This window comes from Salmo salar, chromosome 03 (genome assembly GCF_965601325.2).
Source record: "Salmo salar chromosome 03, fSalSal1, whole genome shotgun sequence".
Taxonomy (NCBI): Eukaryota; Metazoa; Chordata; class Actinopteri; order Salmoniformes; family Salmonidae; genus Salmo; species Salmo salar.
The window spans coordinates 38,447,749-38,472,706 of record NC_138293.1 but is presented as its reverse complement, the minus strand read 5'-3'; the positions used below and the strand labels follow the sequence as shown (position 1 = coordinate 38,472,706).

At 42.7% G+C, this 24,958-nt stretch overlaps 1 protein-coding gene across 15 annotated transcripts; it reads right to left on the bottom strand.

Annotated features, from left to right (window-relative positions):
• Nucleotides 1-1,353: 1,353 nt before the first annotated feature.
• LOC106600202 (uncharacterized) lies at nt 1,354-24,395 on the bottom strand. 15 transcript variants are annotated; one of them, XM_082973486.1, is made up of 14 exons: nt 24,063-24,392; nt 19,595-19,788; nt 18,944-19,009; nt 18,307-18,395; nt 12,954-13,062; nt 10,659-10,735; nt 10,017-10,201; nt 9,767-9,884; nt 9,589-9,688; nt 8,986-9,322; nt 8,643-8,781; nt 6,947-7,058; nt 3,766-3,841; nt 1,354-3,640 (listed from the first exon to the last, which is right to left on the bottom strand). In XM_082973486.1, the coding sequence occupies exons 6-14, from the start codon at nt 10,726-10,728 to the stop codon at nt 3,563-3,565; spliced, it is 1,215 nt and encodes a 404-aa protein (XP_082829612.1). In that variant the 5' UTR covers nt 10,729-10,735; nt 12,954-13,062; nt 18,307-18,395; nt 18,944-19,009; nt 19,595-19,788; nt 24,063-24,392; the 3' UTR covers nt 1,354-3,562. The 15 variants fall into 15 exon arrangements, with proteins under 15 accessions (XP_082829612.1, XP_082829604.1, XP_082829603.1 ...); XM_082973478.1 differs by lacking the exon at nt 12,954-13,062 and having other exon boundaries at nt 18,861-19,009; nt 19,595-19,965; nt 24,063-24,393; XM_082973477.1 differs by lacking the exon at nt 12,954-13,062 and having other exon boundaries at nt 18,861-19,009; nt 24,063-24,393.
• Nucleotides 24,396-24,958: the final 563 nt, after the last annotated feature.

Genomic DNA, 24,958 nt, shown 5'->3' with positions numbered 1-24,958 from the left:
CCAAATAGCGGCGTTTTGTTCGTGCGTTCAAGACACTATCCGAAGTGTAAATAAGGGTCACGAGCATGGGGCAATTCGTGACAAAAGATTTCTAAATATTCCATTACCGTACTTCGAAGCAGGTCAACCGCTGTTTAAAATCAATTTTTATGCCATTTTTCTCGTAAAAAAGCGATAATATTCCGACCGGGAATCTGCGTTTAGGTAAACAGACGAAAGAAAACAAAGCATTCTGTCGACGCGGGCACGAGCCTGAGTCTCACAGTACTGTAACCAGCCACTACCCAAACGCGCTACTTTTTTTCAACCAGAGCCTGCAAAGCCACGATTCAGCTTTTTGCCGCCTTCTGAGAGCCCATGGGAGCCGTAGGAAGTGTCACGTAACAGCAGAGATCCTCTGTAATGGATAGAGATAATCAAGAAGGGCAAGAAATTGTCAGACAGGCCACTTCCTGCATGGAATCTTCTCAGGTTTTGGCCTGCCAAATGAGTTCTGTTATACTCACAGACACCATTCAAACAGTTTTAGAAACTTTGGAGTGTTTTCTATCAAAAGCTAATAATTATACGCATATTCTAGTTTCTGGGCAGGAGTAATAATCAGATTAAATCGGGTACGTTTTTTATCCGGCTGTGAAAATACTGCCCCCTAGCCATAACAGGTTAATTTGGGCACGTTATTCATCTGAATTTCCGAATACTGCCCCGTCACCAAAAAGTTAATTACATGCTACATAAACTATAATCCCTAATGGTTACGTTTCAGGGTAGAATTATTTAATCATTATCTTTAAACATTTTATCAGGTATGTACGGTATGTACGTACTGTCACTGTGGGGACAACCCAACAACCCTTACAAGTGCACACTTCAACTGTTAAGAGGGTTATCAAAGTATTCCATCTCTTCCCTCACTTTTCAGTATTGTCCACATAATTTGCCATGAGCTTATTACTACAGCCATTGGGGGAGCAGACAGCTAGGGGGCTGCAGAGCCTCTTGTGGATGACGCTACTCCGCAGTAGAAGCTAAGCACATAAGGACAGTGCATGTCCGTGTCATATGCGTAGCTTCTATTTTGGAGTAGCATCCACTTACACCAGGGGTTCCCAAAAGTTTTTGGACCGCGACCCCCACCATGTCACAAAAAAAGTGATGTAATCAACGGCCAATGTTTACTTTTTTCATTTGGGCTAGGACAGTATTACAAATCAGTCTGACATTACTTTTTACTATTTCAATCTGAAGGAAGTATTTTTTTTGGAATACATCATCAAGGTCAATCATTTTTCCTGACTATATGACCTGTTAGGTTCTAAACAAACAGAGTAAAAACTCAAACAGATGACTAGGAAAAGCTCAAACCAACTTTATTCCCCCACTGGGTCAAACAGCTGCAAAGACAAAAACATGTTTACACAAGCACATATCTTTATAGCCTAGTACTAGGAGGCGTCACCTCTTTGCATATCTAGATAGCCAACATCACTGTTGCTAGTCAGGAACTGAATTGGTTCTTCTCACTGGTGTAGTCATGGCCCGCCTCCTACTAGAACCTTTGTGGGCATGCAAGTCTGCGCGTGACAGGACTATTCCTTCTCACTTTCATCTGACCTGGGGCCGAATTTCTCACTCCTCCCTAATCCACAGCTGTCCTACCTTACCAGTGACTGAAACCAGACTGTTTCCCTTTGCCTCCCTCCATAGGACCCACTGATTAACTTTCCATACACCTAGTTCTTATCCGCCATTGACCCAAACATATACATTCACTGTACATGTAAAGTCATCAATAATTTATAGTATTGTAACATGAATAAGTATATTTCAAGCTAGAATCCAACATATCTGACCCAAGAAACTGCTTGTGTAACGGTGTGATTAAATTGTTAAATTCCTGCATAAAATTGGTATTATGCCACCGCCTGGTGGATTAGTGTGTTTACATTGTCTCAGTGATAAAAGTATGGGATTCTGAGTAATCCACAGCAAATTTATGGAGAATTGCTGTGGGCGAGTTGAAAATGGAATGGTCCCGGGATAGAAATGTATAAAGTTGACATTACATCATAAAATTCACATTTTACATGAGCAATTTATGTTATCAGTAACTAATGTTGTTGGTTTGGCGTCAAATAAGCCACTCTTTATATGTTATTTGCCGAAGCTCATTTTGCCATGTGGGTTTTATGCTAGCTAAAGTTCCCTCTTTGAAGTTGGTAGCTAACTGGAGAATGCATCTTCTTTAGGAGTGCTGTTATATCCCGTCTACTACTCATCATTCATCCATACTGTGTGTGTCCCATGATTGCAGGTAATTTGACAAATGTGTAAAGTATATGTTTTATAAATTTATGAGCACCAGCTAGCAGTGTATTAGCCTGGTTTTGTTAGCTGAGGAAAATATGTGGTACATTCTAGGTGTATTGAATTTTTCGCAACAAGAGTGTGACATTTGAGTTATTTTTCAGTTTCATTTGATATCTTTTGAATACTAAAATGGATGATAGTTTATTCTGATGTTGTGAATATGAAATTACACATGGAAACAATGTATGTTTATTATAGTAAATTTGTAATTATTAGAAACAGTTAAATCCACTATACGATCACAATGACTTTGAAAGACATTACAATTGCTCTTTTGTCTGTATATTACCGTATTTTCCGGACTATAAGCCGCAACTTTTTTCCCACGCTTTGAACCTCGCGGCTTAAACAATGACGCGGCTAATATATGGATTTTTCCCACTTTCAATTTTTTTTTAAAGGAGATGACTTCAGTGGTTTCAGTGCACAGGAGGAGGAAGATAGTGACTCATGACTTTCTTGGTAGGCTACTGTTTACTGCTAATTTTTTATTTTTCGTTACAAGCCGTGTTTCGTTAAAGCCTATTTATTTTTGTTACAAGCCGTGTTTTGTTAAAGCCTATTTATTTTTGTTACAAGCCGTGTTTCGTTAAAGCCTATTTATTTTTGTTACAAGCCGTGTTTCGTTAAAGCCTGTGTAAAGTTCATTTGTTTCAATGTACCGGTAGGCACCTGCGGCTTACAGACATGTGCGGCTTATTTATGTTCAAACTAATATTTTTTTTACACCTTATATTTAGGTGCGCTCAATAGTCCGGAAATTACGGTATACAGCAGATTTATGGAGAATTGCTGTGGGAGTGCTGTTATATCCCGTCTACTACTAATCATTCATCCATACTGTGTGTGTCCCATGATTGCAGCTTTGGAAATAAAATAACTATCCATCCATTACTCCTTCCTGTGTTGACTCACGGACTTGAGGGACGGGACCAGGAAGGTCAAACTTGCCCTACAAGCACACACTTTCCTTGTCCTACTTCTTGTAGATCTGAAAGGACTGTATAGGTAATAACAAATGGCAATGACTGCATCTTGACCTATGATAGGCTAAGGGGATCCTTCTTACAGATCGGCCCACGAGCCTAGGGGCTAACGATGACAGGGCTTTAAACAGCCTAGCAAAGCCGTCTGAACCCGCAAGCTTCAGTCTGGTATTTACAAGGGGTACTTTAAAAACAGGCCATCTTGTTTAACTGGCCATATTGACAGGTGTTTCCTCAGCTTCCTCCACCACTGTGATCTCCTCAACACATTTGGACGGCAGGGCCTGAGGGACAAACGGTGCAAACCAGAAGGAGAGAAGTTTTGTTAGCTCCACAAGAGAGGGGTTATGATATGATAGTTTACAAAAGTAAAGATAAATGTTTCTGCTCCGTGCGTGTGTTTATTCACCTGAAGTAGCTCGTCTCTCTCCAAGAGGTGTTTCATCTTCAGTGGGGGACCAGGGATGGGGGGAAACAGACGTTCCCTGAACACACACACCACAGTCAATCAGGGAATCACACCACTAATACCATAGCGTTATATCATTACATTTAAACCTTATACTGTTTTCATATTGTTCTTGCCAGTTACTGTTCAATCACACAGGCATTTGTCTTCCCCTTTCTGTTGTTTTCTAAGAATAAATGGGTGTTTTCCACCTCTCGTTGGAAGGAAGTTCTGTTTCACTGTGAAAATGTGTGCAGAGTGTATACAGATGCTAAAATCTAACACCTCTGCCCTTATTCTATTAATACGTTTTCATCTTCTCTCGATCTTTCTCTGGGTGTCTATTTTTTGTAATGTTTCGTTTCTCTCTGGTCCCTCCCATTCTCTCTGTTTCCTTCTCTCTCAGTCGCTCTCCATTTTTCTCTGCTGCTCTGTCGCTCTCTGCTGCTGCTCCGCTTCTCTCTGCTCTCTTTCTGTTTCTCAGTTGCTCTCTTTCTCAGTTGCTCTCTTTCTCAGCTACTCTCTTTCTCAGTTGCTCTCTTGCTCTCTCTCAGTTGCTTGCTCTTTCTCAGTTGCTCTCTTTCTCAGTTTGTCAGTTGCTCTCTTTCTCAGTTTGTCAGTTGCTCTCTTTCTCAGTTTGTCAGTTGCTCTCTTTCTCAGTTGCTCTCTTTCTCCATTGCTCTCTTTCTCAGTTTGTCAGTTGCTCTCTTTCTCAGTTGCTCTCTTTCTCAGCTTCTCAGTTGCTCTCTTTCTCAGTTGCTGTCTTTCTCAGTTGCTCTCTTTCTCAGTTGCTCTCTCTCTCAGCTTCTCAGTTGCTATCTTTCTCAGTTTCTCTCTTTCTCAGTTTGTCAGTTGCTCTCTTTCTCAGTTGCTCTCTTTCTCAGCTTCTCAGTTGCTCTCTTTCTCAGCTTCTCAGTTTCTCTTTCTCAGTTGCTCTCTTTCTCAGTTTGTCAGTTGCTCTCTTTCTCAGTTGCTCTCTTTCTCAGCTTCTCAGTTGCTCTCTCTCAGTTGCTCTCTTTCTCAGCGTCTCAGTTGCTCTCTTTCTCAGTTGCTCTCTTTCTCAGCTTCTCAGTTGCTCTCTTTCTCAGTTGCTCTCTTTCTCAGTTTGTCAGTTGCTCTCTTTCTCAGTTGCTCTCTTTCTCAGTTTGTCAGTTGCTCTCTTTCTCAGTTGCTCTCTTTCTCAGTTGCTCTCTTTCTCAGTTTGTCAGTTGCTCTCTTTCTCAGTTGCTCTCTTTCTCAGTTGCTCTCTTTCTCAGTTTGTCAGTTGCTCTCTTTCTCAGTTGCTCTCTTTCTCAGTTTGTCAGTTGCTCTTTCTCAGTTGCTCTCTTTCTAAGTTTGTCAGTTGCTCTCTTTCTCAGTTGCTCTCTTTCTCAGCTTCTCAGTTGCTCTCTTTCTCAGTTGCTCTCTTTCTCAGCTTCTCAGTTGCTCTCTTTCTCAGTTTGTCAGTTGCTCTCTTTCTCAGCTTCTCAGTTGCTCTCTTTCTCAGTTGCTCTCTTTCTCAGCTTCTCAGTTGCTCTCTTTCTCAGTTGCTCTCTTTCTCAGCTTCTCAGTTGCTCTCTTTCTCAGTTGCTCTCTTTCTCAGTTTGTCAGTTGCTCTCTTTCTCAGTTTGTCAGTTGCTCTCTTTCTCAGTTTGTCAGTTGCTCTCTTAGTTGCTCTCTTTCTCAGTTTGTCAGTTGCTCTCTTTCTCAGTTTGTCAGTTGCTCTCTTTCTCAGTTTGTCAGTTGCTCTCTTTCTCAGTTTGTCAGTTGCTCTCTTGCTCAGTTGCTCTCTTTCTCAGTTTGTCAGTTGCTCTCTTTCTCAGTTGCTCTCTTTCTCAGTTGCTCTCTTTCTCAGTTTGTCAGTTGCTCTCTTTCTCAGTTGCTCTCTTTCTCAGTTTGTCAGTTGCTCTCTTAGTTGCTCTCTTTCTCAGTTTGTCAGTTGCTCTCTTTCTCAGTTTGTCAGTTGCTCTCTTTCTCAGTTTGTCAGTTGCTCTCTTTCTCAGTTTGTCAGTTGCTCTCTTTCTCAGTTGCTCTCTTTCTCAGTTTGTCAGTTGCTCTCTTTCTCAGTTGCTCTCTTTCTCAGTTGCTCTCTTTCTCAGTTTGTCAGTTGCTCTCTTTCTCAGTTGCTCTCTTTCTCAGTTTGTCAGTTGCTCTCTTTCTCAGTTGCTCTCTTTCTCAGTTTGTCAGTTGCTCTCTTTCTCAGTTGCTCGCTCTGCTCTCTCTCGTTAGAAGGAAGTTCAGTGTCACTGTGAAAATGTGTGCAGTCTGTAGACAGAAGCTAAAATCTAACACCTCTGCATTACTCTATTAATATGTTGTCTTAATGTCAGTGTCTCTGCTCTTTCTCAGTGTCTCTGCTCTTTCTCAGTGTCAGTTTCTCTGCGCCTCTTGGCTCTCTCTGCCTCGGCGCCTCTTGGCTCTCTCTGCCTCGGCGCCTCTTGGCTCTCTCTGCCTCGGCGCCTCTTGGCTCTCTCTGCGTCTCTTTGCACGCTCGCGGCCTCTGAGCAAAGAAACGGTGCTATCTCTGTGTCTCTCTGCTCTCAGTGGCTCTGCGTCTCTCTGCTCTCAGTGGCTCTGCGTCTCTCTGCGTCTCTCTGCTCTCAGTGGCTCTGCGTCTCTCTGCTCTCAGTGGCTCTGCGTCTCTCTGTGTCTCTTTGCTCTGTGTCCCTTTGCTCTCAGGGTCCCAGGGTCCCTTTGCTCTCAGGGTCCCAGGGTCCCTTTGCTCTCAGGGTCCCAGGGTCCCTTTGCTCTCAGGGTCCCAGGGTCCCTTTGCTCTCAGGGTCCCTTTGCTCTCAGGGTCCCAGGGTCCCTTTGCTCGCTCTGCGTCTCTTTGCTCACTCTGCGTCTCTGCGCGCTTGCTCGCGGCCTCTGAGCAAAGAGACTGTGCTCTCTCAGCGTCTCTCTGCTCTCAGTGGCTCTGCGTCTCTCTGCTCTCAGTGGCTCTGCGTCTCTCTGCTCTCAGTGGCTCTGCGTCTCTCTGCTCTCAGTGGCTCTGCGTCTCTCTGCATCTCTCTGCTCTCAGTGGCTCTGCGTCTCTCTGCTCTCAGTGGCTCTGCGTCTCTGTGCTCTCTGTGTCTCTTTGCTCTCTTTACTCTCTGTGTGTCTGTGTCTCTTTGCTCTCTCAGTGTCTCCTTCCTCCCCATGAACCCAACAGAATAAATACCTATGGAGTCTGATCAGCAGCAGCAGAGCCAGGAGGATCATGGGTATCCCCAGAGTGATGCCAACAACCCCTAGAGTGTTCAGCTGATTGTGTGATTCAGACGGGGCCACCGCTGCAGGCACACACACACACACACACACACACACACACAGCAGTGTAAATATAAACCGACAAAAAAGACTGCTAAATAAAATTTAAAAATAGATTAAAAACAGATTAGAGGTCGACCATTTAATTAATTAGGGCCGATTTCAAGTTTTCATAATAAATCGGTAATCGGCATTTTTGGACGCCGATTATGGCAGATTACATTGCAATCCACGAGGAGACTGCGTGGCAGGCTGACCACCTGTTACACGAGTGCAGCAAGGAGCCAAGGTAAGTTGCTGGCTAGCATTAAACTTATCTTATAAAAAAACAAATCAATCTTAACATAATCACTAGTTAACTACTTGATGATATTACTAGTTTAACTAGTTTAACTAGCTTATCCAGCGTTGCATATAATCAATACGGTGCCTGTTAATCATCGAATCACAGCCTACTTCGCCAAAAGGGTGATGATTTAAAAGCACACTCTTTGGACCAGTGTACCTAACCATAAGAAAGACATTGATGTTTAAAATCAATACACAAGTATATATTTTTAAACCTGCATATTTAGTTAAAAGAAATTCATGTTAGCAGGCAATATTAACTAGGGAAATTGTGTCACTTCTCGTGTTCAGTGCAAGCAGAGTCAGGATATATGCAACAGTTTTGGCCGCCTGGCTCATTGCGAACTGTGTGAAGACTAATTCTTCCGAACAAAGACCGTAATTCATTTGCCAGAATTGTACATAATTATGACATAACATTGAAGGTTGTGCAATGTAACAGCAATATTTAGACTTAGGGTTGCCACCCGTTTGATAAAATATGGAACGGTTCCGTATTTCACTGAAAGAATAAACGTTTTGTTTTCGAAATGATCGTTTCCGGATTTGACCATATTAATGACCTAAGGCTCGTATTTCTGTGTGTTTATCATATTATAATTAAGTCTATGATTTGATAGAGCAGTCTGACTGAGCGGTGGTAGGCAGCAGCAGGCTCGTAAGCATTCATTCAAACAGCACTTCCTGTGTTTGCCAGCAGCTCTTCGCAATGCTTGAAGCACAGCGCAGCTCCCGAGATTAGGCTGGCAATACTATAGTGCCTATAAGAACATCCAATAGTCAAAGGTATATGAAATACAAATGGTATAGAGAGAAATAGTCCTATAATTCCTATAATAGCTACAACCTAAACCTCTTAACTGGGAATATTGAAGACTCATGTTAAAAGGAACCACGAGCTTTCATATGTTCTCATGTTCTGAGCAAGGAACTTAAACGTTAGCTTTTTTACTTGGCACATATTGCACATTTACTTTCTTCTCCAACACTTTGTTTTTGCATTATTTAAACCAAATTGAACGTTTCATTATTTATTTGAGACTAAATAGATTTTATTTACATATTATATTAAGTTAAAATAAAAGTTAATTCAGTATTGTTGTAATTGTCATTATTACAAATATATATATATATAAATCATCCGATTAATCGGTATCGGCTTTTTTTGGTCCTCCAATAATCGGTATCGGCGTTGAAAAATCTGAATCGGTCGACCTCTAATCCAGATGTCATTATAATATCGATGACTGCGGACTCACTGATGGTGTTGCTCCAGCTGCTCCAGTATTCAGATCCTCTGCAGTCACTATTCTTCCTCACCCTCATCTTCACATCGTACCATTGTGTGTGGTCTAGGTTGGTCTCAGTGTATGTCAGTCCCTCTGTAAAGCTCCTCACCTTACAAGACACATATACAAATAACCTGTTAATAAAAACAGGGCCACCACTGAGTTAGACAACAACTCTCTGGTATACTCATCTATTTTTTTACTTAACACTTATTTTTCTTAAAACTCCATTGTTGGTTAAGGGCTTGTAAGTAAGCTTTTCACTCTAAGGTCTAAACCTGTTGCCAAATACAATTTGATTTGATAGTATTACCAGGTCATTGATCTGTAGCTGGTAGTGGAAGCATCTGGGTGTGGTGCTGGACGAGAGACCCCACTGCACAAGCAGACCCTCCTCTCTGACCCAGGCAGTGATGTTGGGGGGCGGGCGCAGTACTTCAATATCTATGGTGTCCATTTTATTGGTGTAGATGCAGCACACGTCAGGGAGTGACACTTTGAAAGTCAGACTCAAAGAGGTGACGCCGTCACCCACACTGCCTTGGCAGCCAATAGACACGTCTCGACCCACACCGCCAGGCCATCCCTGGGCTCCCATGACCTCAGAGACACAGTCCACACTGGACATACTCTCATTGTTCCTACACACACTGATATTCACACACACACACACACACACACACACACACACACACACACACACACACACACACAATCACACACAATCACTTAAAGCAGACACCTTAATTAAAAGGTGGGTGTCATGTACTAAAATTAGATTACAATTTTATTATACTGTAAAATGGTAATTGCACAGTAATAACCAATAAATTGACAAGCTTGTACTATCACATTAAATAATTGTTGCTAAGCCTTTCATTTTCTGTGTGTCTTGGATATTGTGGGAGGGGCTTACGAGACAGAGGCAGAGGATTGGCTGTCATTAGGGAGACCATGGAATTTCCAGGAGCAGTTGAGCTGATTGGTTGGGTAGATAAGACAGCGGGCCAGTCCACCTAGAGTTACAGACAGGGTTCAGTGAGTGTGCATGCGTGTGTGAGTGTGTGTTTGGGTCTTTGTGCGTTTTGTCTTACTGGGTGATAGGTTGCAGGGGTGAATGCTGGTGTCAATGCTGGTGTCAATGTCAGTGTATTCATATTCCTCGCTCTGAACCAGCTGCATAACACCATGATAATCCCTCTGGTACACTATCTGGTGCATCAGAGACAGAAAAAGAAAGCACGAGAGAGACATTTTTTTTTTTTTAAGAGACAAAGAGATTGTAAATCTAAAATGGTTTGAGACAGGGCCTTTAGAGACCACAGACTATCGTAGTGATCTCACTTCTCTATAATCCGTCTCGTCATCCTGACAGGGGTATAAGGGAGGCGGTTCTTGGTTCTGTTCAGGTTCTAGGCTCTGGTGTGTGTGTGTAGCAGGGCTTTGGGTCTCGTCCAGCCCTATAGTAACCGTCCCAGCAGTCAACCCTTCTGTGCTCTCAGAGAAACTTGTTTCAATCGTTTGAGTTACTGTCAGACAGAGACAGAAATAGAGCTCAGTAAGGTCGCACACTACAGGGTAACAGTGTTGGGGAAGCTACTCTGAAATCATAGTTTACCAAATGACCAATTACTTCACACTAGAAGTTAAGCTACATTAAAGATACCCTTAGGAACTGACTGTACAAAACATAAACATGACAGACTGACCAGGTGAATCTGGGTGAAAGCTATGATCCCTTTTTGATGTCACTTGCTAAATCCACCTCAAATCAGTGTAGATGAAGGGGATGACATAGGTTAAAGAAGGATTTTAGGAAGGTCTTCTTAATGTTTTGTACACTCAGTGTAGTTTAATTAAGTAAAGCTACATTGAAAAAGTAGTTCACTACATCCAAGCTACTTTGGGGGAAAAAAATGATCATATCTAAATCTGAAATGTTATAGGCTTTAATGATGATACACACACATTCACATTATCACTCACCTTTCTCTGCTCTCCCAAGGGAATGCAGCATCACAGCACAGACCCAGAGGACCACCAGATATAGCCCCATTGCAAACCTTGGGGGGGGGGAGACAAACACACAGATATCACACCATGATAAAAACCTGACAACTATGGTCATAACTGTCCTCCTACATTTGCTCTTTTCAGTATTACAGTGCCTTGCGAAAGTATTCGGCCCCCTTGAACTTTTCGACCTTTTGCCACATTTCAGGCTTCAAACATAAAGATATAAAACTGTAATTTTTTGTGAAGAATCAACAACAAGTGGGACACGATCATGAAGTGGAACAAAATTGATTGGATATTTCAAACTTTTTTAACAAATAAAAAACTGAAATATTGGGCGTGCAAAATTATTCAGCCCCCTTAAGTTAATACTTTGTAGCGCCACCTTTTGCTGCGATTACAGCTGTAAGTCGCTTGGGGTATGTCTCTATCAGTTTTGCACATCGAGAGACTGAAATTTTTGCCCATTCCTCCTTGCAAAACAGCTCGAGCTCAGTGAGGTTGGATGGAGAGCGTTTGTGAACAGCAGTTTTCAGTTCTTTCCACAGATTCTCGATTGGATTCAGGTCTGGACTTTGACTTGGCCATTCTAACACCTGGATATGTTTATTTGTGAACCATTCCATTGTAGACTTTGCTTTATGTTTTGGATCATTGTCTTGTTGGAAGACAAATCTCCGTCCCAGTCTCAGGTCTTTTGCAGACTCCATCAGGTTTTCTTCCAGAATGGTCCTGTATTTGGCTCCATCCATCTTCCCATCAATTTTAACCATCTTCCCTGCCCCTGCTGAAGAAAAGCAGGCCCAAACCATGATGCTGCCACCACCATGTTTGACAGTGGGGATGGTGTGTTCAGGGTGATGAGCTGTGTTGCTTTTACGCCAAACATAACGTTTTGCATTGTTGCCAAAAAGTTCGATTTTGGTTTCATCTGACCAGAGCACCTTCTTCCACATGTTTGTGTCTCCCAGGTGGCTAGTGGCAAACTTTAAACGACACTTTTTATGGATATCTTTAAGAAATGGCTTTCTTCTTGCCACTCTTCCATAAAGGCCAGATTTGTGCAGTATACGACTGATTGTTGTCCTATGGACAGAGTCTCCCACCTCAGCTGTAGATCTCTGCAGTTCATCCAGAGTGATCATGGGCCTCTTGGCTGCATCTCTGATCAGTCTTCTCCTTGTATGAGCTGAAAGTTTAGAGGGACGGCCGGGTCTTCGTAGATTTGCAGTGGTCTGATACTCCTTCCATTTCAATATTATCGCTTGCACAGTGCTCCTTGGGATGTTTAAAGCTTGGGAAATCTTTTTGTATCCAAATCCGGCTTTAAACTTCTCCACAACAGTATCTCGGACCTGCCTGGTGTGTTCCTTGTTCTTCATGATGCTCTCTGCGCTTTAAACGGACCTCTGAGACTATCACAGAGCAGGTGCATTTATACGGAGACTTGATTACACACAGGTGGATTCTATTTATCATCATTAGTCATTTAGGTCAACATTGGATCATTCACTGAACTTCTGGAGAGAGTTTGCTGCACTGAAAGTAAAGGGGCTGAATAATTTTGCACGGCCAATTGTTCAGTTTTTTATTTGTTAAAAAAGTTTGAAATATCCAATACATTTCGTTCCACTTCATGATTGTGTCCCACTTGTTGTTGATTCTTCACAAAAAATTACAGTTTTATATCTTTATGTTTGAAGCCTGAAATGTGGCAAAAGGTCGAAAAGTTCAAGGGGGCCGAATACTTTCGCAAGGCACTGTATGTCCATCTCTGATAAGCTACTCAGGAAAGGGCTGAAAATAGCCCATATTAATATATGTTGCCTTAGAAATTATGTTAATGAAAATCAATAACTTGCTAACATCAGATAACATTTATATTAGACATTTATGACAGTTAATTAGATAATTCATTTGATGATACAGCAGTAGCAATACAAGGATATAACACCTACAGAAGAGACAGAAATGTTTTCATCAAGCTGTCTGCTCAAGAGGAAGCTTCTTACTGAAACCAGTGCCTGTAATCTGGTTCAGGTTATCAACCTACCAGGGTGTTTACAAACACTACAGGAACAAGATCATCCACATGTATCGATCACATTTTTACTAATGCTGTAGAACTTTGTTCTAAAGCTGTATCCGTACCCATTGGATGCAGTGATCACAATATAGTGGCTATATCCAGGAAAGCCTAAGTTCCAACAGCTGGGCCTAAAATAGTATATCAGAGATCATACAAAAGATTCTGCTGTGACTTACGTGGATGATGTTAATATTTGTTGGTCTGATGTGATTAATGAGGAGCATCCAGACGCTGCACTTGATGAATTTATGAAATTGCTTCTTCCAATTATTGATAAACATGCACCTTTAAGAAATGGACTGTTAGAACTGTTAAGGCTCCATGGATTGATGAGGAATTTAAAAACTGTATGGTTGAAAGAGATGGGGCAAAAGCAGTGTTTAATAAGTCTGGCTGCACATCTGACTGGCTTACTTACTGCAAATGGAGAATTTGTGAATAAACTCAAAAAGAAGAAACTGTATTATGAAGCCAAGATCAATGATATAAAGAACGATGGAAAAACTTGAGTACTTTAAATGAAATTATGTGCAGAAAGACAAATTCAACTCCATCTTTCATCAAATCAGATGGCTTATTCATCACAAACATTTTGATGTTGCCAATTATTTTAATGATTATTTAATTGGCAAAGTGGGCAAACTTTCAAACAACAAACAGTGAGCAATTGTATTCATGCATAAAAAATACAAATAAGGAAGGAAAAGCATTGTACGTTTGAATTTTGTGAAGTTAAATGTGGGAGAGGTGGAAAAATTATTGTTATCGATCAATAATGAGAAACCTCCTGGCATTGACAACTTAGATGGAAAGCTACTGAGGATGGTAGCTGACTACAGCCACTCCTGTCATATTTTTAATCTGAGCCTATAGGAAAGGCTATGTCCTCAGGCCTGGAGGGAAGCCAAAGTAATTCCGCTACCCAAGAGTGGTAAAGCGGCCTTTACTGGTTCTAACAGCAGACCTATAAGCTTGCTGCCAGCTCTTAGCAAACTGTTGACCAAATACAATGCTATTTCTCTGTAAACAGATTAAGACTTTCAGCATGCTTATAGAGAAGGGCACTCAACATGTACTGCACAGACAAACTGCTGATGATTAGTTGAAAGAAACTGATAAGATTGTGGGAGCTGTACTGTTAGATTTCAGTGCAGCCTTTGATATTATTGACCATAGCACAAGTTCTTTCAACAACAGGTTATGACTTTTCAACCTCTGCCATAATGTGGATTCAGAGCTTTCTTTAATGGAAGCTTCTCTAATGTCAAACATGTAAAGTGTGGTGTACCGCAGGGCAGCTAATGAAGTCACTGAAACCCTTAACAAAGAGTTGCAGTCTGTTTTGGAATGGGTGGCCAGTAATAAACTGGTCCTGAACATCTCTAAAACTAAAAGCATGAACCAAGATGGAGTAGTAGTGGGGATGTCTGTTTTGACTGTCTTGTCCCGTCCCTTGTATATATCGTTTTTATTCATATATACTTGTATTCTCATTTTCCATTTACGGACTGAACATACTCTCCTGCAACCCGCCTCACCCAATGTGGTATGGATCTGCTATTTTTACACTTTTGAACAGGAACCCCCTTCTGCAGCTAGCCAGCTAACTAGCCTGGAGCTAGCCTCGAACTAGGCCCATCTCCCGGCTAGCCGAAGAGATTCCATCAAGCAATTCCTGGGCTTCAATTACCTCTTTTGCCAATTGGCCTGGACCCTTTGCTGCCGACACGGAGCCCCACCGATCCATCACGATTGGTCTGCCGACATAACCGTCCGAGGGTTTTTTTTCAACAGACTCTCCCATTGCGACATCTCCCTGAGGCCCATCTGCTAGCCTGCTGTTAGCCCCAGCCTGCTAGCTGTCTGAATTGCCGTGCCTCCAGCTCACCAAGCTACTCACTGGACCCTATGATCACTCGGCTACACATGCCTCTCCCTATTGTCAATATGCCTTGTCTATTGCTGTTTTGGTTAGAAATCTTTCATCTTATATCACTATAGAGCCTCCAGCCCTGCTCAATATGCCTTAGCTAGCCCTTATGTTCCACCCCCCACACATGCGGTGACCGCATCTGGCTTAAATGGTGCCTCTAGAGACAATACCTCTCTCATCGTCACTCAATGCCTAGGCTTACCTCCACTGTACTCACATCCTACCATACCCCCGTCTGTACATTATGCCTTGAATCTATTCTTCCGCGCCCAGAAACCTGCTTCTTTACTCTCTGTTCCGAACGCACTTTTTTCCTTTGGTGATGTAGAGGTTAACCCAGGCCCTGCAGCCCCCAGCATCACTCCCATTCCCCAGGCACTCTCATTTGTTGACTTCTATAACCGTAAAAGCATTGGTTTCATGCATGTTAACATTAGAAGCCTCCTCCCTAAGTTTGTTTTATTCACTGCTTTAGCACTCTCCGCCAACCCGGATGTCCTAGCTGTGTCTGAATCCTGGCTTAGGAAGGCCACCAAAACCCCAGTAATTTCCATCCCTAACTATAACATTTTCCGACAAGATAGAACTGCCAAAGGGGGCGGAATTGCAATCTACTGCAGAGATAGTCTGCACAGTTCTGTCATACTATCCAGGTCTGTGCACAAACAATTTGAGCTTCTACTTTAAAAATCCACCTTTCCAGAAACAAGTCTCTCACCGTTGCCGCTTGTTATAGACCCCCCCCCCCCCCCCCCTCAGCCCCCAGCTGTGCCCTGGACACCATATGTGAATTGATCGCCCCCCATCTATCTTCACAGTTCGTACTGTTAGGTGACCTAAACTGGGACATGCTTAACACCCCAGCCGTCCTACAACCTAAGATAGATGCCCTCAATCTCACAGAAATCATCAAGGAACCTACCAGGTACAACCCTAAATCCGTAACCATGGGCACCCTCTTAGATATCATCCTGACCAACCTGCCCTCTAAATACACCTCTGCTGTCTTCAACCAGGATCTCAGAAATCAATGCCTCATTGCCTGCGTGTGTAATGGGTCCGCGGTTAAACGACCACCCCTCATCACTGTCAAACGCTCCCTAAAACACTTCAGCGAGCAGGCCTTTCTAATCGACCTGGCCCGGGTATCCTGGAAGGATATTGACCTGATCCCGTCAGTAGAGGATGCCTGGTTGCGCTTCAAAAGTGCTTTCCTCTCCATCTAAAATAAGAATGCCCCATTCAAAAAATGTATAACTAGGAACAGATATAGCCCTTGGTTCACCCTAGACTTGACTGCCCTTAACCAGAACAAAAACTTCCTGTGGCGTACTGCATTAGCATCGAATAACCCCCGCGATATGCAACTTTTCAGGGAAGTCAGGAACCAATATACTCAGTCAGTTAGGAAAGCTAAGGATAGCTTTTTCAAACAGAAATTTGTTTCCTGTAGCACTAATTCCAAAATGTTTTGGGACACTGTAAAGTCCATGGAGAATAAGAGCACCTCCTCTCAACTGCCCACTGCACTGAGGATAGGAAACTGTCATCACTGATAAATATACGATAATCGATCATTTCAATAAGCATTTTTCCACGGCTGGCCATGCTTTCCACCTGGCTACCCCTACCCTGGCCAACATCTCAGCACCCCCTGCAGCAAAGAATTGCAAAAATCTCTGAAGCTAGAGTCTTTTTTCTCCCTCTCTAATTTTAAGCATCAGCAGTCTGAGCAGCTTACCGATCACTGTACCTGTACACAGCCAATCTGTTAATAGCACACCCGACTACCTCATCCCCATATTATTACTTACCCTCTTGCTCTTTTGCACCCCAGTATCTCTACTTGCACATCATCATTTGCACATTCTATCACTCCAGTATTAATGCTAAACTGTAATTATTTTCGCCTCTAGGGCCTATGTACTGCCTACCTCCCTACTCTTCTACATTTGCACACAGATTTTTCTATTTTTCTTTTCTGTTATTGACTGCATGTTTGTTTATGTGTAACTCTGTGTTGTTGTTTTTGTCGCACTGCTTTGCTTTATCTTGGCCAGCTCGCAGTTGTAAATGAGAACTTGTTCTCAACTGGCCTACCTGGTTAAATAATGGTGAAATTAAAAATACATTAAAAAAAAATGTATTTGGTACAAATGACTCCTTAAGTTCAAGACCTCAGCTAAATCTGGTAATGAATGGTGTGGCTGTTGAACAAGTTGAGACTAAATTACTTGGCGTTACCTTAGATTGTAAACTGTCATGGTCAAAACATATAGATTCAATGGTTATAAAGATGGGGAGGGGTCTGGCCGTAATAAAGAGACGGTCTGCTTTTTTGACACCACACTCCAAAAAGCAAGTTCTGCAGGCTTTAGTTTTGTCTAATCTTGATTATTGTCCAGTCGTGTGGTCCAGTGCTGCAGGGAAAGACCTAGTTAAGCTGCAGCTGGCCCAGAACAGAGAGGCATGTTTTGCTCTTAATTGTAATCAGAGGGCTGATATAAATACTGTGCATGCCAGTCTCTTGGCGAAGAGTGACTGACTGCATCACTTATTTTTATAAGAAAAAATGTGTTGAAAATCCCAAATTGTTTGCATAGTCAACTTACACACAGCTCTGACACACACTTATCCCACCAGGGGTCTTTCACAGCTCCCAAATCCAGAACAAATTCAAGAAAGCGTACAGTATTATATAGAGCCCTTATTGCATAGAACTTCCTTCCATCCATCTCATATTGCTCAAATAAACAGCAAACCTGGTTTCAAAAAACAGATAAAGCAACAGCTTGCAGCACAACGCCTCTCCCCCATTTTACCTAGATAGTTTGTGTGTATGCACTGATATGTAGACTACGTGTGCCTTTTAAAAAATGTATGTAGTTTTGTCCTTAAGCTGTTCTTGTCCATTGATGTTCTGTATTATGTAATTCTGTATTATGTTTCATGTGGACCCCAGGAAGAGTAGCTGCTGCTTTTGCAACAGCTAATGGGGATCCTAATAAAATATCCAAAAAACTCAAGGCACATCAGAAGTTCAAAATTCAGAGGGCCACACATGTTTTACTTATTTCTACCAGGTTTAAGAGTGTCGCCTGGAGTCGTTCTTTAATCATGTCATTCCATTGGCTTTATAGCTTCTGGTAGAGGCTTCTCTAAGGTATAGATCTACAGTAAGACACCAGTGCCCCCTGTATATAGCCCTGCTGTTGTTATTTACTGCTGCTCTTTAATTATTTTCTTTCTTAAAACTGCATTGTTGGTTAAGGGCTTGTAAGTAAGCATTTCATTCTAAGGAATGACTGTTGTATTCGGCACATGTAACAAATAAAATTTGATTTTGAAGACCAGCTTAACTACATGAAATCCTTCCCCTATCCAGTACAAACCAGACTGACCTTGCATCATCATCTAAGGGAAACTTGATGATATACAGTCATGGGTTTTAGACAGTTGAGAAACACAAAACACTAAATTGTCCCCTTAACATTGGACATATCAAAAGTTCAAAACAGCACAAGACATGTTAGGCTTGAGTGTTAATTAAGTAGAGGTTAGAATGATGGTCTCATATCAAGATAAAAGTAAAATACCGTTGTGTTTCACTGAGTATCTTCCTGCATCTGGTCTTGATGCCGTCTAGTGTCAGCAGAAAGAGTGTTGTCACACACACTGACTGCCTCTGGAGGGAAATGTGACATTACTCATTACTGGAAGGTTGATAGACAGGAAACTACAACCAGTGGTGTATTAAGTAGAAATACTTTGAAGTACAACTTCAGTAGTTTTTTGTGGCATCTGTACTTTACAATTTCTATTTTTGACAACTTTTACTTCACTATATTCCTAAAGAAAATAATGTGCTTTCTACTACATAAAAAAGTACTCGTTACATTTTGAATGCTTAGCAGGACAGGAAAATGGTCTAATTCACGCATTTAAAGAGAAAATCCCTGGTCATCCCTACTACATCTGATCTGGTGGACTCACAAACACAAATGCTTTGTTTGTAAATTGAGACATAAACTGAACAAGTTCCACAGACATACGACTAACAAAAATTGAATAATGTGTCCCTGAACAAAGAGGGGGTCAAAATCAAAAGTAACAGTCAGTATCTGGTGTGGCCACCAGCTGCATTAAGTACTGCAGTGCGTCTCCTCCTCATGGACTGCACCAGATTTGCCAGTTCTTTCTGTGAGATGTTACCCCACTCTTCCACCAAGGCACCTGCAAGTTCCCGGATATTTCTGGGGGGGAATGGCCCTAGCCCTCACCCTCCGATCCAACAGGTCCCTGTAATGGAAATTATATGATTAAAGGTTTGACTAAATGATTTCACTCAGAAACCATATAACCTGTTGAAATGTATTAGAAATTATAAGGCTATAATAATGTGTTAAAGACTATAATCCAATGCTGTGTGTGAGTAGACTTTCTAAGACTAGGACACTGTTACTACTTCAAAATGAGCAGGGTAGAGTTGATAAGACGACCTTGGGAAAGGAACAGGAGAAGAGGCCTCCCTAAGTTAGGGAGAGAAACAACAGCCTGAGAACGGCTTAGCTGGCAGGAGATTAGAAGACAGGTTGCAAGGTTTGATAATGAATGTATGTGTACTGTGGAAAAATACAGCCGCCTAAAGTGGGGTGGAGTTCTCTACTGATGCGAGTTCATTTGGGTGTGTGTGGTAATATAAAAGGCTTTGTGCATTGTATGGATTTTAGAGCTCTCATAAATAAACGTTTTGACCATTGTAGGCTGGTTCTCCGTCAGCTTCATTCAACCAGAATCTTACACACTCTGGGGGGGGGGGGGGGGGGGGGCAGACTGAGTAGTTTAATTGAAGTTCGGTTTAAGAACATTGATAACTTAACTCACGTAACAGTCCCAGATGTGCTCAATGGGATTGAGATCTGGGCTCTTTCGCTGGCCATAGAAGAACACTGACATTCTTGTCTTGCAGGAAATCATGCAGAGAACGAGCAGTATGGCTGGTGGCATTGTCATGCTGGAGGGTCATGTCAGGATGAGCCTGCAGGAAGGGTACCACATGAGGGAGGAGGATGTCTTCCCTGTAACACACAGCATTGAGATTGCCTGCAATGACAACAAGCTCAATCCGATGATGCTGTGACACACCGCCCCAGACCATGACGGAACCTCAACCTCCAAATCGATCCCGCTCCAGAGTACAGGCCTCGGTATAACGCTCATTCCTTCAACGATAAATGGGAATCCGACCATCACCCCTGGTGAGACAAAATCGCAATTCGTCAGTGAAGAGCACTTTTTGCCAGTCGTGTCTGGTCACGCAACGGTGGGTTTGTGCCCATAGGCGATGTTGTTGCCGGTGATGTCTGGTGAGGACCTGCCTTACAACAGGCCTACAAGCCCTCAGTCCAGCCTCTCTCAGCCTATTGTGGACAGTCTGAGCACTGATGGAGGGATTGTGCGTTCCTGGTGTAACTCGGGCAGTTGCTGTTGCCATCCTGTACCTGTCCTGCAGGTGTGAGGTTCGGATGTACCGATCCTGTGCAGGTGTTGTTACACGTGGTCTGCCACTGCGAGGACGATCAGCTGTCCGTCTGTCTTAGGTGTCTCACAGTACGGACATTGCAATTTATTGCCCTGGCCACATCTGCAGTCCTCATGCCTCCTTGCAGCATGCCTAAGGCACGTTCACGCAGATGAGCAAGGACCCTGGCCATATTTCTTTTGGTGTTTTTCAGAGTCAGTAGAAAGGCCTCTTTAGTGTCCTAAGTTTTCATAACTGTGACCTTAATTGCCTACCGTTTGTAAGCTGTTAGTGTCTTAATGACCATTCCACAGGTGCATGATCATAAATTGTTTATGGTTCATTGAACAAGCATGGGAAACTGTTAAAACCCTTTACAATGAAGATCTGTGAAGTTATTTGGATTTTTACGAATTATCTTTCAAAGACAGGGTCCTGAAAAAGGGACGTTTCTTTGAATGGTGAGTTGTATACACTGCTCCAAAAAATAAAGGGAACACTTAAACAACACAATCTAACTCCAAGTCAATCACACTTCTGTGAAATCAAACTGTCCACTTACGAAGCAACACTGATTGACAATAAATTTCACATGCTGTTGTGCAAATGGAATAGACAACAGGTGGAAATTATAGACAATTAGCAAGACACCCCCAATAAAGGAGTGGTTCTGCAGGTGGGGACCATAGACCACTTCTCAGTTCCTATGCTTCCTGGCTGATGTTTTGGTCACTTTTGAATGCTGGCGGTGCTTTCACTCTAGCGGTAGCATGAGACGGAGTCTACAACCCACACAAGTGGCTCAGGTAGTGGAGCTCATCCAGGATGGCACATCAATGCGAGCTGTGGCAAGAAGGTTTGCTGTGTCTGTCAGCGTAGTGTCCAGAGCATGGAGGCGCTACCAGGAGACAGGCCAGTACATCAGGAGACGTGGAGGAGGCCGTAGGAGGGCAACAACCCAGCAGCAGGACCGCTACCTCCACCTTTGTGCAAGAAGGAGCAGGAGAAGCACTGCCAGAGCCCTGCAAAATGACGTCCAGCAGGCCACAAATGTGCATGTGTCTGCTCAAACGGTCAGAAACAGACTCCATGAGGGTGGTATGAGGGCCCGACGTCCACAGGTGGGGGTTGTGCTTACAGCCCAACACCGTGCAGGACGTTTGGCATTTGCCAGAGAACACCAAGATTGGCAAATTCGCCACTGGCGCCCTGTGCTCTTCACAGATGAAAGCAGGTTCACACTGAGCACATGTGACAGACGTGACAGAGTCTGGAGACGCCGTGGAGAACGTTCTGCTGCCTGCAACATCCTCCAGCATGACCGGTTTGGCGGTGGGTCAGTCATGGTGTGGGGTGGCATTTCTTTTGGGGGGCCGCACAGCCCTCCATGTGCTCGCCAGAGGTAGCCTGACTGCCATTAGGTACCGAGATGAGATCCTCAGACCCCTTGTGAGACCATATGCTGGTGCGGTTGGACCTGGGTTCCTCCTAATGCAAGACAATGCTAGACCTCATGTGGCTGGAGTGTGTCAGCAGTTCCTGCAAGAGGAAGGCATTGATGCTATGGACTGGCCCGCCCGTTCCCCAGACCTGAATCCAATTGAGCACATCTGGGACATCATGTCTCGCTCCATCCACCAACGCCACGTTGCACCACAGACTGTCCAGGAGTTGGCGGATGCTTTAGTCCAGGTCTGGGAGGAGATCCCTCAGGAGACCATCCGCCACCTCATCAGGAGCATGCCCAGGCATTGTAGGGAGGTCATACAGGCACGTGGAGGCCACACACACTACTGAGCCTCATTTTGACTTGTTTTAAGGACATTACATCAAAGTTGGATCAGCCTGTAGTGTGGTTTTCCACTTTAATTTTGAGTGTGACTCCAAATCCAGACCTCCATGGGTTGATAAATTGGATTTCCATTGATTATTTGTGTGTGATTTTGTTGTCAGCACATTCAACTATGTAAAGAAAAAAGTATTTCATAAGATTATTTCTTTCATTCAGATCTAGGATGTGTTGTTTAAGTGTTCCCTTTATTTTTTTGAGCAGTATATATCACAGTGGCAAGGCATAGGAACTAACAGGTTATAGAGCAAATTACAATTATCACAACACACAGGTAGCATTTTTTTCCTGGATTGGCTTCCCCAGTGATTTTACCCACGCACCTCTGCTGGAAGTAGGCCTAGCCTACTAACTGCTCTGTGACAGGACCCATGAAAGCTATTTTTTCACCAAGATCCATACTGTAGCCTATGTAGCCTTTTACTTTCACCTATCCAACTACGTCATGTCAGTGGTTACTTCAAAAATGGAGGAAGAAGGGTACAAAAGGACGTTATAGAAATTCTGTCAGATCTCAAATGTTGGATGATGTGCGTATTGTTCTCTAGGTATTATTAAAGCACTGTTGGAGTTAGAAACACAAGCACTTCACTGCACCTGCAAGAACATCAAAATCTGTGTACACGACCAATCAACTTTGATTAGGCCTACAGCAAGGCCTAAGGTATTAGGTTTAGTATCTACACTGATTAAAAATATAAACTCAACATGTAAAGTCTTGTTTCCATGTTTCATGAGCTGAAATAATAGATCCCAGAAATGTTCCGTACGCACATAAAAGCTTATTTCTCTCAAATGTTGTGCATTAATGAGTTTACATCCCAATTAGTGAGCATTTCTACACTGACAAGATAATCCATCCACCTGACAGGTGTGGCATATCAAGAAGCTGATTAAACAGCATAATCATTACACAGTTGCACCTTGTTCGGGGGACAATAAAAGGTCACTAAAATGTGCAGTTGTCACAACACAATGCCACAGACGTCTCAAGTTGAGGGAGCTCGCAATTGGCATGCTGACTGCAGGAATGTCCACCAGAGCAGTTGCCAGAGAATTGAATGTTCATTTCTCTACCATAAGCCACGTCCAATGTCATTTTTCAGAATTTGGCACTACGTCCCACCAGCCTCACAACCGCTGTGTATGGCGTTGTGTGGGTGAGCGTTTTGCCTATGTCAACATTGTAAACAGAGAACCCCATGGTGGCGGTGGGGTTATAGTATGGGCAAGCATAAGCTACGGACAACGAACAGAATTGCATTTTATGATGGCAATTTGAATGCACAGAGATACCGTGACGACATTCCACAAGGGGTACTTGAGAAAACTCATTAGACCATATGCCTACTGGTAAAATTCACGAGGGGGTACTTCAGGGGTATTCCGAGCAAAGCAAAGTGTACTTGGTGGTACAGTAACCGAAAAAAGGTTGGGAAGCACTTGCACTAGACCACCAGGAAACCTTGCATATTATGGAGAAAAGTGACAATATACTGTATCTTTACACTACGTACGCCAAGTTATTGGTTGCGTGATGACGACTTTGTCCGATTGGACTGTACCTAAATTAAGTTACTCAAAGGTGGCTTTCCTGAAGGAAGCGCACGGCGAGCAAATCACAGTAGCGGTGTGGGTAAAATCACCGGGGAAGCCATATTACAACCTGTTGTGATAATTGCTCTATAACCCGTTAGTTCCGCCATCTTTTCAGAATTCCCTGTGTCGTTTTATTGTCTCGGCCTTAGGCCTAAATATCACGGAAACAATAAAACGACACAGGGAATTCTGAAAAGATGGCGGACTGAACACTGTAGATCACCTCAAGGGGTGGGTATAATTTGTGGAAAGTTCCAACAGGAATCCGTTCCAAAAGCTCCGTAAATGTCAAGGTTGCCAACCAACAACGCATACAAAGTCGTATAACGGTAGAATGAGATACCGGGTAGGGAGTGAGCAATGTAATAACGTTTTTCACTCACCACGTTTATCCCGAAAAATGTCTCTTCGTTCTGGTAGCCTCCACCATTCCTCGTTCGTTGGTTTAGTTATTATTTCCGGTGTTCCTGCATTCGCCGGTGAACTCTGTTGCGCCTCAATTAGGGAATCGCTATGGTTGAAATGTAACTAATGACTGCTAGCCCCAGTATTTTATTAGCTAGGTGGCTTGTACACAATTGTTACCGATGATACTGTATATACTGTTTCAGTATGATATATTGGATAAAGTAATAAAGACAGACACCAATGTCTAGTTCAATAGCCTTGTTCATGCATTGTACAAATCCCTACACCCGGAGTCCGGGGAACAGTCCGGCTAGTCGATTACCTATCAACTAGACTCCGTAACATATACTAGCCTACTCGTATTACAGAAACATACATTGTATTTTGCCATGTTCTCTCTGTGTTAATCCTGGTTCCCAAATATCAGCTAACTTGTGTCTGTGTCGATGTTGTTTAGTTCAACTTGCCTAGTTAAATAAAGATTAAATAAATTAGAAAGTATAAAATATGCTTTGACCTATTTCAGGTAACCTAAAGATGCTTGATTCACTATAGTTGCTTTTGAAGAACTTTCCAGTCGTTTGTGCTTTACATTACGATTTTTGAACGTCTGTTTATTGTACATATATATTAGTGTCTTATAAAAAAGGGCAACGTATGTAAAGCATCCCATCTTTTTTGAGGTTATAGTGTATGTGTGTGGTGTAGTTCCTCTTGATGTCCACTAGGTGTCAGCACAGCTTCAATAATGTCACACCAGGGTCACAACATGTTTTCATGTGTAACCTTACAGTGAAATGCTGACTGACAAGCCCTTAACCAACAATTTCGTTTTAAGAAAAATATGTGTTAAGTAAAAAATAAGAAATAA